We start from the raw sequence: 19,252 nt of genomic DNA, 5'->3' as shown, positions 1-19,252 counted from the left end.
ACGTTTGAACAGGTCGGTTAAAAAGACACCAAATAAATAAAAACGGATCAAACTACTACAGCGCCATCTTCCTTAGAGTCTGAACTAAGTCCTCCGTCGGTAAAAAAAATTTTATTTGCAATTTAAAATAGTGAAAATTAAATAAAACCAAAATGGGTAGACTCGCCCCTGGATGGGTAGACTCGCCCCGGTTTACGGTACCTTTGAATTTGTAATCTATTGAAACGTCAAAAATTACTTAATTATAATTACATGAAACAAGTAAACTTTTTTTAACCAATATGCTTGAATAAAATTCATTTTGACCCAATAAATCTTAACAAAAAGAAAAATATTTGAACTGTAATTAAAATTTAAGCTTTTGAATAATTTGCGGAAGCTTAAATAATTAAAACACATAAATGAAGTTATTTAATGAAATCACTTACATAATTTAGTACCAAATAAACTAAAGTACAGGGAATTAAAAATTTTAAAAGAAACTTTCAAAATTTAAAAACAGTAAATAACAGAATAAGCTACATTTAATGTTCAAAAATGCTACTTACCCCCTACGGCCAAACAGACCAAAGTTACACCTTCTCCCTCTCTAAATGGACCAATTATTCCAGAATAACTGAAATTATCTTTTCCTTTTATCACAACTTTCTTTACAGGAACTGAAAGAAATTTTTTTAATTTAATTTGTGAAAGAAAGTAGTAAAAATAAAGTAGGGAACTGAGAATTGAAAATGTAAGTATCTAATATCTATTTTTTGGTGGAAATGTTTTAGTTCAGAGTCTGTATTTAACACTGTTTCTTTCATGAAATGATAATCCTTAACAGTCCAGCTTTTAAAGAAACTAAGGAGTTTTCAGAATTAAAGAATGTTTCCAAATTAATTCTGGATTTGACTTAGAGGCCATGTGAGTTTAAAAATGAAGAAAATAACATCTGATCGTGATTAATAAGTTTAATTTAAGGTACTACTCGCTGGTATGCAGCCTTTGTAAGTCACTGTTGATACAAATACATTTTGGCAGTCAAAGTTTAAGAAAACTGCTTTATTTGAGATTTTTTTAATGAACTTTGTCCTTTGATGCAAAGATCCACTCTAAGTATTTCAGTGTTAATAGTTAGCATCACACTTTTCAACTTTGTTCAAGAATAATAGTAAACAGTGCGCATGCGTCGTCATTGCGTGCGTTGTTATGGTGACCGCTGCTGTCTCATAATTTTTTTTAGAATTCCTTTTTTTTCACTTTTAATTTTGTTATGCATCAAGTTAATGAGTTTACTCTTGAGATATGGGACCAGAGGGATCCCATAAATACTTCTTGAGTTGTCAATAAAAGAAAATTTCATTATTTGAACTATATTTTTTGTTCCTGTTGTTTTAATTAGGAATCAGAAATTCTAACCTACACTTCAAACTGGATCGTTTTCAATACTAATTCAGGTGAATATCTCAAAAATAAAAAGGGTCACAAACTGATTGACACGGTCCCAAACGATGGAGTTGAAGCAAGAAAAAAAAACGACACCAAGGCCTAAACTTACGGACGCTGAAAAACCTAAAGCCAAAGAACGTAGACGAGAATACCTAAAGCGTTACTTGCAAACGGAAAAACGAAAGGATTCTGTTCATAAACGTTCAAAATTAGACAACAACCATGTTGCCAATGGGTAACCTGTGATTGCCTAATCACAATTTTTTATTTTTTTTTATTTTATTTATTTATTTGTGCAAAAATAAAAAACACTTCTTTTTTAGTTTCACATAAAGGACATATCTTGAAAGTTCGAAAAAAAATTCCAAAATGTCCAACGCTACTTGTTTTGGCCGATATTTACAAAATACCACTGGCTCTTAATCACTTGAATATAACTTTCCTCATGCTTTAACCTAAAACGATTTGAATTTATGTCTTAAAAAAATTTCAATAGGCATAAATCCGGAAAATCATTTCGGATAATCTCTCCATGAGTACATTAACTCTTATTTCTAGTTAACTGCAAAAATAATAAGCTTATCGACTACTCACCAACGATAGTTAACGTAATCCATCTACTCATAGTGCGACCTCTTTTAAAATCCACTCTACATCTGTATTCTCCCGCATCCTCTTCCGTCACCGGATTCAGTCTCAAGTGACCCAGATTTCTAATTGTGACATTAAAGTAAGCTCTTGATCCCAAGTACTTGCTCGAGAAGTGCTTGGCTGAATCAGCTGTGAAGGAACTGCGAGCATCCAGGGTATAAATTGGATTTGGATTTTCGCGTTTATACCACAGAACCAAAGAAATGGAATCGTCGCGGGATGGGGTGCTGAGATTACATGGCAAATACACCGTGGATCCAATAATTGCTTGAAGCTCTGGATATTCTAAATTGGGAAATAAAAATTCAGTAAAATTTGGTTAATTTGATATTTTACTTTAGATGCTCAAATACTTTGCTTTAGATAGTTTAATACTGTACTTATAATAGTATAATATGTTACTTTAAATACTATTTTTTAGTCCCGGGCTAAATTATTAAACGCACTATAAGATTCTATGTAAAATCTNTATCGCCAGATAATTGAGATTTTACATAGGATTATAATGCGTCTAATAATTTGGTCTAATTATTATAATACACTAATATAATACCTGACATAATAAATATTCCATATTTATGTAATATATCGTCTAATGTATCCAATCTTTGAATTTATATTATATATCGTTTAATTTTACCCATTGATACACTAACGTAAACAAGTGCAAATCAATTTCAGTCGCGTAAGAACAATAAAGCTGTATAGTATCTCCAGATAATTGAGATTTTACATAGGATTATAATGCGTCTAATAATTTGGTCTAATTATTATAATACACTAATATAATACCCGATATAATAAGTATTCTATTTTTATAAAATATATCGTCTAATGTATCCAATCATCAAATTTATATTGTATATCGTCTAATTTAACCGATTGATACACGAACGTGAACAAGTGCAAACCGGTTTCAGTCTTGTAAAAACAATAAAGCTGTATACGAGGCCTGTCTAAAAAGTATCCGACCTTTGGCCGGAAAAAATATTTCGAATACCTGACGGAGTTGGGACCCTAATCCCCTTCAAAGTAGGCCCCTTGTGCCTCCACACACTTAACCCACCGATCCTTCCACTGCTGGAAACACCTCTGGAAGTCTTCTTTTGGAATGGTGTTCAGCTCCGTCGTCGCGTTCAACATTATCTCTTCTCTACTCTCAAAACTGGATCCTTTCAGTGGCGTCTTCAATTTTGGATACAACCAGAAGTCGCAAGGAGACAGGTCTAGAGAGTAGAGAGGTTGGCGAACGGTTGTAATTCCAAGTTTGGCTAAGAAAGTGTGGATCAATTGGGATGAATGTGCAGAGGCGTGCTTTTTGTTCCGGCGACAACAAGTTGGGTAAGAATTTTGCAGCCACTCGGTTCATGTTCAAATCTTCACGCAAAATTGCATGTGCAGAATCTTTACTCACTCCAACCTCTTCTGCAATCTCCCGCACTGCCAAACGACAATCTGCCATCACCAAATTTCGCAACCTCTCAACATTAATTGCACTCTGAGCAGTTCGAGGCCTGCCACAACGTTGCTCACTCTCCGCTGATGTGCGGCCATCTTTGAATCGGTTGAACCACTCCTTAATTTGTGTTACACCCATCGCTTCTTCTCCAAACACCTGCTGAATCTTACGAATTGTTTGGCTTTGAGAATCACCAAGCTTTTGACAGAATTTCATACAGTATCTTTGCTCAATTCGTTCAGTCATCTTGCGAGAAAACTAAATCCGACGAACACTACGAACAGCACCTTACTTGGCGACCAACAGCCAGCGAGTTGCACAAGTGAACACGGTGAAAAAATTCCGTCATGTGCATTAAGGTTCCACCTTCCACAGTGCACTAAGGCGCCGCCTTAAAGTCACTGCTTTGCGCAGGAAAAATTAAGGTCGGATACTTTTTAGACAGGCCTCGTAGAGTATCACCTGATAATTAAGATTTTACATAGAATCTTAGAGTGCGTCTAATAATCTGTCCAAAAACTGTATATCGATTGAAAAACAAGTTTTCTTCTCTCTCACACGAATACAAGACTTTATTTTTATACATTGAATACCAAGGCCTCTGGCAGAAAGAATCCTATTAATTTTAGATTTTAAATATCATGCTTATCTATTCACTAACCATCGAGGTAAAACATTCACTTTTGTAATTTTTTTTACAAAATTGCGACCCTATTTTCACAAATTCTTTGTAATATTTCCAAAAAAAGGATTTTTTTTTTGCAATTGAGTACCTGCAACTCCAGAATCCTGCTGAAATCAGATGTTAGCGTACATACACGGTGACAAGCAAGTTAACATTACAGTTATTAGGGTTAGTTATTATCAAGGTTGAATCAATTTTCGGATCGTATTTAGTTGGGAACCAGCAATCGACTCCCAAATCAGACTTTTTAATGGTTTTTCATTGATGGACCAACATAATCTTGATGGTAACCATCAGTAATTTCATGATGAACCATTGTACTTTTTGATGGTTACCAACATAAATAACCATCACCCCAAAGTAGGAATTCGGACTGATATATAATGGTCAACTAATAATAATAGGAAATAGACGGTATATTCCTGAGAACCAACAAGAATTCTCATTGAACCATAATGGAAATGAATAGTTGAAACTATCACGGACCATCACGGATTGTTGGTCCATGAGAATCAAACTTCTTTTGATAGTTAACCATCATAGTATTAAATTAGCATTTTCCATTATGGAATGAGGGAAGTTGGCTGGCATATCAGAAACCATGAACGCTTAATAGAAAATGTTGGACGATGGTAACCATCAAATGATGTTGGACCATCATGAATCGCACTGAAACCAACATAAATCATCAAAATGTTTTAATGGGACCATCAAGAATTTTAACTTCGGCTGAAAGCAGTGGTGTCGAACCTCTTTGGTTGCTGAATCCTGATATAAACAAATGTCAGGATGCAGCAGTCAACCATTTTCGATATTCACGCGCGGCGTTGCTTGCTGGTACCTAATTATCCCTGTAATCCCAAAAGTAGCAGCAAATGCGACGTAGCACTTTCTTATGTTTCAAATTAAGTTCAATGATAGTGCAATTTTGTAATGCACTAATGGAAGCAGAACTTGTATGTATCAACAAGAAATTTAATACAATATTTCATTCTAATTAAATTTGTTGTACAATAAACAAATTTTTTTTTTAAATTCTAGTTCGACAACGACGAGTTCATAACCAAAAATATTCATATCAAAATAGACACTGTAATTTAACATATTTTTCTTTCGTAACAGTTCGGAAGCATTGAAAGTAAAAAATAAAAATTAAAGTTTGCCTACATCAATCTGAGCTTTTGAATAACAGTTCTATGTGCACGATATGTTCTAGTACTATATGCTATTTTAATCTTATCAGAACTGTTACATAGACAAAAAATAAAAATAAGTAAATAAGGATTTTGTACCAACATGAAATAATTTTAAAAGTGATGAAAAAACTCTTAATTTAACTGCAGCAAGTAAACTTTTTCCGTCTATTATTCAGAATCATCATTTAATTCCATGTAAACAACAATGCGTACATTTTTCGATAAGATTACATTTAATCTATTAAAAGACATGGTAATTTAAATGTCCTTTCTGCATATCTATCTATCTAAAATTGTTATTTAAATGATAATTTTTGGCTTTCCAGAGTTAGATAATAGAAAATACGCTTTGTGATTAGATTAAATAACTATCGATGAACTTAAAACTATAGCTATACTATATATTTACAATAAATTCCAATAAAATTTCCCATAAATTCTAAGTGCTCTCTTAAATTATTTCCGTGACTTTTGAAATGTTAAATTTTTGTAGAATATAAAACAGCTCTTGCATGTTATTTTTTATATACTTAATTTTGCATAGAATCTTTACTTTTGCTCGTTAAATATGCACATTGGTTGAAGTATATTAATTTTTATGTTAAACATAAAACGAAGAAAAAACTTGCTAATAAGTGCATCATTTATCTTTGGTGAGTTTAAACTCCCATTGCAATTAAAAACATTGGTTTTCCAATATTGGATTAAAGGAAAAAAAATTGTAAAATCAATAGATCTAGATCTATACATATAAAAATAAATGTCTGCCTTTTATAGACTCCTAAATCATCCAACTTAGAGCGATGGAATTTAGCTTAGATTAGTGAAAAATCGAAGCATGGGGTAATTCATTGTTGGCATTAGAACATTAGAACGAATTTTCTTATAGGGAAAACATAGCGCGTTAATACAATTAAATTTCAGGTTGTTTTTATTTTAGTTTACAGCTCCGTTTAATATAAACTTAGTTTCGCAGGGGAATTTATAGCATGCTGTTAATAATTATTTAATTTATCTCCTTATGTCAGGTTAGTACTTAAAAAATAAGCGCGAATAATTTTCGTGGTTAATAGTGGTGTCACCGAATTCGTGTCCTGAAAACTATCTCATAGCACATTGTTACAATTTATATTGCAGACGATTCCTATTTTAGTTTACAGCTCCATTTAAAAGAAAAACTTAATTTCACAGAGAGTTTGTAGCACATTTTTAATAATTATTTATCTTTTAATTCTTTTTGCCAGGTGAGTACATAAAAAAATAACATGAATAATTTCGTGGTTAATAGTGGGGTCACCAAATTAGTGTTTTGAAAATTAATTCATAGGAATCACATTAAGCATTGTTGGAATTTAAATTGCAAACGATTCTTATTTTATTTACAGCTCCATTTAAAAAATAAAAACTTAATTTCACCGAGAGCTTGTAGCACGTTTTAAATAATTATTTATATTTAGTTTCTTATGTCAGGTGAGTTCATTAAAAATTAACCTGAATAATTTTCGTCGTTAAGAGTGGTGTCACTGAATTCGTGTCTTGAAAACTATCTCATCACACATTGTTACAATTTATATTGCAGACGATTCCTATTTTTTACAGCTCCAATTGGGTAAATATAAAAAAAACACAACTACTTCCACTTAGTAGGAATAACATTTACCATGACGCAATGCTAAATTCTATGCCACTATCCACATAAATGCCACTATCCCCATAAATCAATTATTAATCAAAAATCGAATATCAATTACTTTTCTTTATAATGCAATAAAATCTGGCGAGCAACTATTTAAACGATCAAACACTTCGTTTGTTTATTTGTGGCTTGAAGTTAGGCTCGCAGAAAATGCCGCTCATGGGTTAAATTTAGTAGGAATAACACAACCTGTGACGTAGGCTATAGTACACCCAATTAAAAGATAAAATTAATTTCGCCAAGAGTTTGTACCTCCATTTAAAAGAAAAACTTAATTTCACCGAGAGCTTGTAGCACGTTTTAAATAATTATTTATATTTAGTTCCTTAAGTCAGGTGAGTTCATTAAAAATTAACCTGAATAATTTTCGTGGTTAAGAGTGATGTCACCGAATTCGTGTCTTGAAAACTATCTCATCGCACATTGTTACAATTTATATTGCAGACGATTCCTATTTTAGTTTACAGCTCCATTTAAAAGAAAAACTTAATTCCACAGAAAGTTTGTAGCACATTTTTAATAATTATCTATCTATAGTTTTTTGTGTCATATGAGTACATAAAAAAGTAACATGAATAATTTCGTGGTTAAGAGTCATCGAATCAGCGTTTTGAAAACTATTTGAAACCGTGTTTATTTTTCATAGTTACGCTTTTGAAACGTATTTGCATAAACCCAAATAATGTATAGTCAAATTTTTAAAACGAATGGACACTAAGTGCCGATTCAAAAGAAACATTGCTTTGATATAAAATATTGACTATCACAAGTTGATCACGATCAAAAGAATCATTTTCTGTGTCGAATCAGATGCGTCATTTCAGAAGTTTTTGCTGCTTACTGCTATAATGAGAAAAAAAAGAATTTCATTGAGAACGCATGCTTCCAATAATTATTTATATTTGTAAGTTTAATTTAATTTCATCATATTTATTTATATCTGTATTTTTAGTTTAGTCCAAATTTAGCATCTAAATAGAGTCTCGGTGCTGCCGTCTAGTGCGGCAGAAACTAGACGTCCAAATTAACATGACCAACGGTATCTCACCCATTGTGGTGGTCCTGAAAGAGTAGATACCACCTCCAGAGAACGCACTAGGTCTGCTCATCGGCAAGACTGATTGTGCAGCTCATTGGAAATAACAAACTTTTTTTAGTTTAGTGCAATTAAATCAATATGATTAGCTTAGGAGATTCCTTTTTTGACTTTTACTATTTGAAAATTATTTGAAAGTTTATTTATTGTAAATTTTATTTCTCCTAGTTTTTTTTTATTTTAACAAAATTGTTTTATATTTTATTATTTTTATATTTCTTATTTATTTCTTTTTCATAGTTAAATGCTTGAATTTTTGTTTTAGGAAATCTACGATCGTTTTATTTTATAACCGTCGTTGAACAGCCGACCTGATTTTTTGGGTTTACGACTACCAATGTTCACCTCCTTGCCTAAATGTGAACCCAATCCAGAAGACAAGGGAACCCCTGGATCAAGTATAGTTAGAAATTTGCCTTCGTGGTGAACTTTTTGATAGAGCTAACCCACATTTGAAGTTACATTGTGAAGAAAACTTAGAATAGCTCCCACGGTTAGCCTGACGGCAACGAGACTAACCCATGATCCGTCAACCGCTGAGGATGTTTTACATCAGCACTGTGGTCGGTGCAAGCCGGATGCCGAATTCGTATCGAACAGCCATAGCTGAAATTCAAATCAGGTTCACCTCATTGGAAGGAAAAAATTCTATCTCCTGAGCCATCATGGCTCCCCATCTTTATCATTGACGTTTATTTCTGCTTTGTGAGAAGTATTTGCGAAACTACGCCAGCAAAACGAAGCTCTATTAGTCTATCGTAACCTCAAGCGTATTTAAAAATATCAATTAAAATTTTATTTATAGTTTGAATAATTACTGTACGGTTTTAATTTTTTTATGTTGACCAAGAAAAAATACTATTACTATGTTAAACTGAACACAGTATTTCAAATGTTCAATTTTTTAAGCATGAAATTTTTCAGAGCTGCAGTAAAAATAGGAAGTATTGTGCACTCAGAGCATATATTATTTTAATCCCTTCACTCATTTTAACCTATCAGTGATATTCAAGCACAGCAAAATATAAAATAATTTTTTTTTATTCCTCTCTTAATTGCACAACTTAAGTTTTTTCTTTCTCATACAACAAAATACCCAAATCTTCAACTTTTCAAAGTCTGTTTAACGCTTGAACTAAATTACTTTTAAATTAAAAATATCTTACAAATCCAGCTTCCTCTATTGATTTTACAATTAGGCTCAGCTCTAAAATATCCGATCAATTAATTCTAGTTGGTAATTAATTATTTGTTTTAGTCTTAAGAAAGATAGGAGAAAAAAAACTTGATATCAACAGTTTATTTTTTATTGAACATCTAGAATATTTCGATGTTTCTTGTTGAATATTATTTTTTAAAACATATTTTCTGAAGTATCTTATCCAAATGGTAGTTTTCGATCCATATGGAAATGGCATTTTCAACGTAGTGGAAAACCATTTGATAAATTACTCCTAGAAGATTTATTTCGCTCATTTTTCGAAATATTTGTGTTGAAACAATTCGTAGTTTCTTGCTATTCATTTTAAACTACAGAATCGAAACACAAAAGAATACTTCTTGATGGTAAATGATTAATACTATCTGTTCCATTGCAAAAAAAATCAAATATATATTTGTAATACATTGAGAATTATGAAAAAAAATATCGTTTGCACAATTTGATTGAAATAATAAAACATGAATGCAACAAAACAAATTGTCGTTTTCGAAAACAAATATAAATTGTTTTATACAAATACCATCAATCATTGTAAAAATATTCGATCACCAGACGATGTCTTATGGAATATTTTTAATACATTGAGAATTATGAAAAAAATATCTTTCATATTTACGCATTATGATTGAATTAATAATGCAAAAATGCAGCAAAATAAATTGTAGTTTTCGAAAAGAAATATAAATTATTTTATACAAATACCGTCATTGATAACAAAAATCTTCGATCACCAGACGAGAATATTTTATGGATTTATAATTCTAAAAATACATATTTTTAATACATTGAGAATTGGGTATAATATGAAAAAAACACAACTACTTCGATTTAGTAGGAACAACATATGACGCAATGCTAAACGAATGGCATTTAGTTGTTTATTTAGTTATTGACATTAGTAGTTGTTGTTATTTGTTTTAGTTGTTGTTGTTTATTTAGTTGTATTTAGTTTCAATAACTTTTCTTTATAATGCAATAAAATCTGGCGAGCAGCTATTTAAACGATCGAACACTTCGTTTGTTTATTTGTGGCTTGAAGTTAGGCTCGCAGAAAATGCCGTTCATGGGTTAAATTTAGTAGGAACAACACAACCTGTGACGTAGGCTATATTATACCCAATTATGAAAAAAATATCGTTCATATTTGCGCCATTTTGATTGAATTAATAAAACATGAATGAAGCAAAATAAAATTTTCATTTTAAAAACAACAAAAATAAATTGTTTTACACCTGTACCATTAATCAGTGTAAAAATATTCAATCACTAGACAAAAATATCTTATCCATAAGACATTTCATAATGAATTACAATTCTAAAAACTTTGCATAATTTTTGAAACTTGTATCGCTTTTGTTTAAATTTACTTTTTTATTTATTCAGAAACGGCAATGTACAATGCCAGGTTTGTGAATGATATTTTTTTGAAAGTCACGTATTATGTATAAAAACAGATTGTGATTTCTAAAGGTAGAACTTATCTGATTTTTTTTCTTTCAATGTCTAGTTTTCATTTTTAGTTCTTATTTTTGAAGTACTTATTTTTTCTCACTTGCACATGGAAGATATTTAAAAGACTGTCATTTTTATGCACAAAAGTAAGTAAGTATTATCGGAAACAATTAAACAAAAATAATAATATAAGCAAATATCAGCGTTAGATAATTATGAAACAGTATTCATTATTTACGATTTTAAATATCTTTCGAGTTACTGAGAAGAAAAAAATTCACTTACCAGGAATATCATCTGCAGAACTAGTTGATTTTGTTTTGATATCAGACGCATCTGTAATCAGACATGAAAACATAAAAATAAATATATAATTTTCTTTTAAAAGCTACAAAAAAATATAACAATAAAAACACGAGACCACACACAAAAATTCATTTAACAATATAAAATATTTATATTTTTCTCCCTTTCTAAAAATACCGAAAAGAAAACCCTTTCAATTCGAAAATACAGAAAGTCAAAAACTAATCTAAGAACTTTTATCATAGATTTTTTAAATATTTAAGTAGAAAAAAAAGCATCTCGTGGTCAGGAAATGAATTAGTTTTTTTCCTTCTATGAAATCCCTATAGAACAGGAAAAAAACTTTTTACAATTTCATGGTGAATTCTCTTTCCAATTTCATGATCCAGACTATCCGAAGAAGCTGACCTATTTCGGATAATCGAAATATTCTGAATATAAATTAACATTTAGTATCAATAAGTCATCTTAAATTTTGCAATATGGTACTTAATTTTCATATAATTACTTAATTGATGTCTTTTTTTTTCTCAAAAAACAGGTGTAACACTTCTAATTTAAAAAATCTCGTTTGCTCATTTTTTTTTTAAAATCATCCGCATCTGAATCCTTCTCATTTCATTAGGGTTTTTTTTAAAAGTAACTTCAATTATTATTTATTACTATTATTTATTTCAATTCCTACTATCAGCTCTCAACGTGCATAAGGATTATTGCAATCGTTAATAAAATATTTTTATTCCTCCACTCACGTTCAAATACATTTTTTGAAACTTGTAGAGGTGACACTTGATGTTAATGCAGTTTTTTTCAAATATTAATTCATTAATTAAATTTAATTAATTAATTTTAGTTTTATATGGAAGAAAATTTTTTAATTATTTAATAAAAATTAACTAAAATAAACTGACTTAAGTAGGGGCGAACTTAAATATTTTTTTGTCATATTACTTGTTTAAAGTAACTTCACTGATTTACACTGAAGAGCCAAAAAAACTGGTACAGGCATGAGTAGACAAATAAAGGGGTATGGAGCCAAACAAAGTACAGCGCTGCGGTCGGCAACGCGTATATAAGACAACGAGTGTTTAGCACAGTTCTTAGATCGGTTACTGCTGCAACAATGCCAGGTTATACAGATTTAAGTGAGTTTGAACGTGGTGTTATAGTCGGCGCACGGGAGATGGGACATAGCATCTCCGAGATAGCAATGAAATTTGGATTTTCACTTACGACCATTTCACGAGTATATACCGTGAGTATCAGAAATCCGGTAAAACATCAAATCTACGACATCTCTGTGGTCGGAAAAAGATCATGCAAGAACGGGATCAACGACGATTGACGAGAATCATTAAAAGTGACAGACGTGCAACCCTTCCACAAATTGTAGCAGATTTCAATTTTGGGCCATCAACAAGTAGTCAATACCATTCAACGAAAGAACCATTCAACGAAACATCATCGATATGGGCTTTCGGAGCCGAAGGCCCACACGTTATTAGGCAGGTATACCAGTTTTTTTGGCTCTTCAGTGTATATATTCCTTCGCAAGTTTTGTAAGGATTTTTCTTAGATTCCATTAACATTACGATATTTATTTTTCTTGAAGAAATGAAAAAAAGAAATGCAGAAAGGAACACTAGAAGAATTGGAAGCCATGATAATCAAACTGTCAATTAAAAGAGGGAAAAGACCAATGAAATTACAACACACAAATACCTTCAGCAGCCAATGCAAACTGCGTCACCTACTAACAAGACGCGTATTTTACTTAAAATGCATACATTGCAATCATACAACACAATGTATGTTTATAATTTAAAGGTCTCTTGTTAGCTGAACTAAAACAGCATATAGTTTTATTTTACTTTTTTATAACAGTCGTGGAACATCAGACCCATTTTTTTGGGTTTACAGCTACTGATTTTCAACTGGATAGCCTTATAATTTTGAACCCAATCCAGAAGACAAAGGAACTCCTAGGTCTAAGTATTGGGAGTAATTTGCCTTCGTAAAGCACTTTTTGATAGATCTAATCTGCAATTGCGTGGCATGGAAGGAAAAAGCACGAAAACCTCTCATGGTTAGCCCTGACGGCACTGGAACTCTAACCCGAACGATCCGTCTACCACTGAGGAATATTTTACGTCAGCACTGAGGTTAGTGCAAGTCGGATGCGGAATCCGTTTCTACCAGCTATCTCTGGGATTCGAAACTGGTTCATCTGATTGGAAGGCGAACGCTCATATCTCCTGAGCCATCACGGCTCAAAGTAGCATATAAATGTTATCGGATATCTTAAAGAGACGCCATCGTGAATAAATCGTGGCATTCGTTTATTCCCTGATTCTAAAGCCAATCAGGTTCGCCACACGGGCGTGACGTCGCTTACAGGTATCTAATTAAATTTGACCTGAAAATTGACTCAGTGCTATAATGAACCAAGCTTAATTACTCTTCCTGAGTTGCAATATATAATTCTACCTATGCAAGTAGATCATATTGTAGGCAAATGGCATCAATTTTCGCTGTAATTCTGATCGTATCTGAAAAAACTGCGTAAATTAAAAGATAACAAAAATCAGTAAAAAAATTGATTTTTAGTGCTGATTTTACGATGAAAATAAAGGGAATTGCCAATATTCTTTTCAAATACTCGATATGGATTCTACCGACTTTGATATCGTTTTTACTATTTTTTATTTAAATATTAATTTATGACCCCTATTGCTAAGAAGTTTTTACTTCATTCTTGACAAAGTTTCTAATAATGTTTATTAAGGGTAGGAGTTACATAATACCCTGTATATCATAAAGAAATAAGTATCAGAATTTAGGAAAATTTAAACAAAATTCTAATTCGGGATAAAGTGGCAACAATACCTCCTACAAACAATGAAGATATATATTGTTAGGAAATATTAAAATATTTAAATGCCGTTTACTCTATATTTCCAAATTTATATAAGTAGCTTATAAATATTTCCCCCCATTCTAAAGTTTGAAATAATTAGAACAGATATATATTTTAAATGCTTCAGTTTATAAGTTTTTTTTTCTCCAATTTATAGAGCCAAGCATCTATTTATCTTTAGTTAATGTAACGTAAAAGGAGAACTGGCTATGATTAATGCATTTCTATATTTAAATGAGACTGCGAAGTTGTTTTGAATTCTGCACGTCATGCTAGTTTATGCTGCAATATTTGCATCTACTGGCAATATTTGCATGTAGTTACTGGCAATCAGACATGGATAAGATAAACGGGATAGGTCAACAAAGCTTATTTTCTTTCAAAATGGAGCATAATAAATATTTACTTTTTCAATTTAAGTTGTAGCATAATTGTCAAGTATCAGAAACAAATGAATTACTTATTCAAATATTAAAAACGCAATACTTAAAAACTCGTTAATTCCGTCGAAAACTCGCTCTATAATTATAAGTTTAATATTTATTTAATTTATTTTTCTCAGTAAAAATCACAGTGTTTAATAATTGAAAGGTTAACGGTAAGGTAAAATAATTGCAAGTTGGAAAAATCAATGTATCTCATTTAGTACAATAGTTTTTGGAATAAAATGGCAATAAATTCTTTTAATTGTTTTCTGTAATAAGATCGACTTCGATAATTATGCATTACACAGAATTAGTTTTTTATTCAAATTCGAAAAGTGCCAAGTATTTTCGTAAACAATATTAAATTATCTTTGTCATTTCTAAACTCATTAACTCTATTAAAAAAGACGTATTTATTATAATAAAGGTTTATTATTTTGAATTCAATATTCTATTTGAAAATTACAATGGATGGTATTGTAAAGATAATTGCAATATTGAATATGTATGCAATTATGTAAATTATTTATCTGAAAATATGTAATGATGATTATAAATTATTCCATTTTTTAACTATTCTAAGTATTATGATCTAATTGCGTGATATTTATTTATAAGGTAAAGATAATTCATTATTCAATAAAAGAAATTTAAAAAAAAAACATTTTTTTAGCCATTTGTTAAAAGTAATTAGCAAATTATATTCCTTATTCAAATAAAATATGTGGGTAGGGTAAACTCATAATTTTTATTATTTTTTCTTAAAAAATAAGATTTTAAAAGTTTTTCATTAGACTGATTGGCAACACTAGCTTACTACATAACTATATAGGAAACCAATTGATACCATATTGAATTACCTGGTGACATGGTTTTCTCTGGAATTTTTTTTAAATTCGTTTAAAATTCGTTCTGTGCAGCACGTTGCTCCTTTGACGAAATTGTAAAGATTAAATCCATTTTTAAATAATTATAATAATAAAATTGTGTTTCAATATCTGTATAATAAAATGAATGAAACTGTGTGTTTGTGTCTTTTTTCCATAACTACGTATAAATACTTTAAACAGTATATTTAAGGTCGGATAGAGAAATGATCATGGTCTAAAGTGTTTAGAAATGTTTGATAATAATTATGTTATTTGTTTTCATAATTTTGACTTTAATTTATTATTACTGATTGTTTCGTAGAAAGCTTAAATAATTAAGGCATATGCAAAAAGTACCAAATATACTAATGAAGTAAAAAGTATTCTATTGAGATACTTGTTAGTTATTAAAACTACACCAACACTGGGCAATTTTACTACTATTAAACTATATTTGACTACTATATTTTACTACTATTAGCAATTTTACTACTATTGCGCTATTAAAATATGTACCGATACTATATTTTAAATACTAATATGGTGTCTAATGGCTTGATAGTGGTAAATTTCGATTCTAATGAGTTGACCGCGAGCAGTAGCATCATGCCAAGTGATTCTGATTACGGGTAATCTCTATTCTAATGGGATGAAGTACAAAAATACTTGTTTTGCTTAATTCAATAATGTACAGCCACACTGAAAAAGGCAACAAATAATAAATAAATAAATAATTGGAATAAGTTAAATTTCATCAATTTTTATCAATTGTGTCTGTATATGTCTTTCGCTTCAATACATGATTTCACCACATGCTGGGTTTACAGCTACTGATTTTCAACTGGATAGCCTTATAATTTTGAACCCAATCCAGAAGACAAAGGAACTCCTAGGTCTAAGTATTGGGAGTAATTTGCCTTCGTAAAGCACTTTTTGATAGATCTAATCTGCAATTGCGTGGCATGGAAGGAAAAAGCACGAAAACCTCTCATGGTTAGCCCTGACGGCACTGGAACTCTAACCCGAACGATCCGTCTACCACTGAGGAATATTTTACGTCAGCACTGTNTAAATATAGGGTATTCAACTAGAGTACTAAATATAGGGTATTCAACTAGTGTACTAAATATAGGGTATTCAATTAGAGTACTAAATATAGAGTACTAAATATAGAGTATTCGACTAGAGTACAACGGATACTAAACATTTAATGTTTATCAAAATGTTTTACTGAAATTTAATAAATATCTGCCAAAATTAGGAAAATTCTATTAATATTCAATAATTCCACTTCTTGCAAGAGAAAAAAATACAATCGGACTTCTATTTAACGAACTTCCATTTCACGAATTTCTCTACTTTGCGATTTTTTTAGACAGACCAAGAACATTTTGGAAAATTCTTCGTAAAATAACTTCCAAATAGCGAAGTGAATTTTCTATTTAAGGAACTTATCTTTACGATCCACTTTCCCTATTTCACAAAGTATTTCAGAATTTTTCAAACTTGTTTACGCATTTTATGAAAATGTTTGCTCATTTTAGGGGGAATGCATTTTATTTTTACGCATTTTCGGGGGAAATGACCTTGAATTGATCTTCAAAGTCACTTAACCTTTAGAGAAAGCTGTAAAATCCCTTTCCCTCCTCGTTTGCATTTCAAACAGAAAACTCAGACACAGTTATCGGATTTTATTAGTAGCAATTTAACTTAAGAACGCATGAAGTAATGTATGTTTACAATTACTTTTATTATAAATTCAGCTGTAATTTTAAACGTAAATTTTGCTTTTTTTAATTGAAAATGTATGTAGCATGACTGTGTAACACTAGATAATGTTTTGCTCTATTCTTGCTTTCCATGTAGATTTCTTTGATGGTTAAGATTTATAATAAATAGATACTAGTTTACAAGATAAAGGTGTATCAATTTATATTTTAATTATGCCTAGTGTAAATGAATTTAAAACCTTTTAAGCGTTGTTTAAGCATTTCAAAAGGTGTTTTTCGATTTAACGAATTTTCCATATAACGAACTTATTATCGGGATTTAGCGACTTCGCTAAATAGAGGTCCGACTGTGTATATATTTACTTTTGTTTTATATTTTACTACTGACAAGGGACTTTCAAAGAAGCAAAAATTTGTCAAAAAATCGCTATTTTACATTTTATATTTTTGAAATCTAGACATTTAACTGAACATGAAAAAAAAAAAATTCTGGAATAAGAGCAAAATTGATAAAGTTATGGCCATTTCAGTTTTGACCACACCCCTTCGTTTACCTTTTTTTGCCTGCTTAAAATTAGTTAAAATTAGTTTCGTTTAAAATTAGTTTTAAATCATTTGAATATTTTGTTAATTTCTTTAAAAAAAATTAAAGTATATAATTATTAAACTAGTTCATTAGACAATATTTATAGCTATTTATATCAAAAACAAGAAATATTTGTTCAGAAGTGAAATTTGCAATGAAAAAGTAGTAAAAGTCATTTTTCTCAAAATGTCTTTTTTGACAAATTTACAAATTTAAAATTCCACCGTAATGAATTTTCATTCTATTGACCAGAGAATTTAATGCTATATATTTATGGATATTATTAACATTTTGTTCGAAATGTTTTGAATTAAGTGAATAGAATTTTTTTATACATGTTTTATAGAGGTATGATGATTTTTTTCTAAAAATTTAGGTTTTTTACTGTTTTTTTAATGTTATTTGTTTCTATAATAAAAAATAGAAAAAGTTCTCTCATCAATTTTTTCAATATTACCTAATATGTAATATTTTAAAAGAATTTTGTCATTTTGACAAAATTTCAGACGCGAGGAGTAATATAAAAAAAAAACATAAAAAATTTAAATTTTTTAATTTCTTAAATTTTGAAATATTTTTTTGAAATTTTGAATAAAAGTTGTTTTTAACGATATAAATATATTCTGAAAATTTCAAGAATATCTCTTGACAATTTCAAAAAAAAAATTGTAAGTCCTTTGTCGCCTTAACACTTATATAACTTAAATTTACCTTTTAATTAAATATTTGCTTGTAAGAAACATATGTGAAAAATTGCCTCCTCAAAATACATCTATGAACTCCTCATGTATGTAAGTTTTGAAAAGTCTGAACTCAAAATCGATACAAACGTAACTTTAATTCAATACAAAATCAACTTATTCTAATTAAATAAACTCTAATTTAATACAAAATCAATTCTAAGGTTTGATTAAATATATTTAAAAAAAAACATATTGAACTTTTTTTAAAATAAGTAGCAATTTTTCAACATACTGAACAAAATATTTTTAATTTAATAAAAATTCTAGATTAAGCGTGCAAACAAAATTTCGGTTTAAGAAAATTAATTTAAACACATTGTGTTTACTTTTAAAAATCTTTCGGAAAATAAAGCAATTCGGAACAAAAGCGGAAAGGAAATTCCCACAAAAGACATCAATTGCCTTTAGAATTGATTTTTCTTTTCTTTATTACGAAACAAGATCCCATAATTGACTCAGACTGTTCTTAAGTAACATTAATTACACGTCTTTTGTAAAGAAAGTCTTCACATCACTCAATTCAAACCATTAGTGGGTCGGGAAAAAAATAAATCAAATTAAATCGAAACAAATTTGCTTTTTTTTTTCTACTACTCATTACTTATGGTAACTAATGCTACCTAGAATTTAAATTTTCTATGCCTTTGAAAAAAAAAAGAAACTTTAAAGTTCAAAAGCTTTGTTTTGGAGAATTATATTAATCACACTCTGCAAATAAACCTTTAATGCATAAAATATGTATAATATGTAATAAATATATCCCCGGCTAAAATATTAGACGCACTATA

The 19,252-nt window shown here is 30.1% G+C and overlaps 1 protein-coding gene across 1 annotated transcript in view; it reads right to left on the bottom strand.

Moving 5' to 3' along the window:
• The window catches only part of LOC122268427 (synaptogenesis protein syg-2), an 81,662-nt gene that overhangs the window by 51,946 nt on the left and 10,464 nt on the right, over positions 1–19,252 (bottom strand). Inside the window, exons 4-6 of the mRNA XM_071177307.1 lie at positions 11,174–11,224; positions 2,026–2,367; positions 549–659 (exon numbers count right to left, since the gene is read on the bottom strand). Coding sequence (XP_071033408.1) covers positions 549–659; positions 2,026–2,367; positions 11,174–11,224 — 504 coding nt within the window. The remainder of the gene's footprint in view (positions 1–548; positions 660–2,025; positions 2,368–11,173; positions 11,225–19,252) is intronic.

Source organism: Parasteatoda tepidariorum, chromosome 1 (assembly GCF_043381705.1).
Source record: "Parasteatoda tepidariorum isolate YZ-2023 chromosome 1, CAS_Ptep_4.0, whole genome shotgun sequence".
NCBI lineage: Eukaryota > Metazoa > Arthropoda > Arachnida > Araneae > Theridiidae > Parasteatoda > Parasteatoda tepidariorum.
This window is presented reverse-complemented; position numbering and strand designations above follow the sequence as displayed.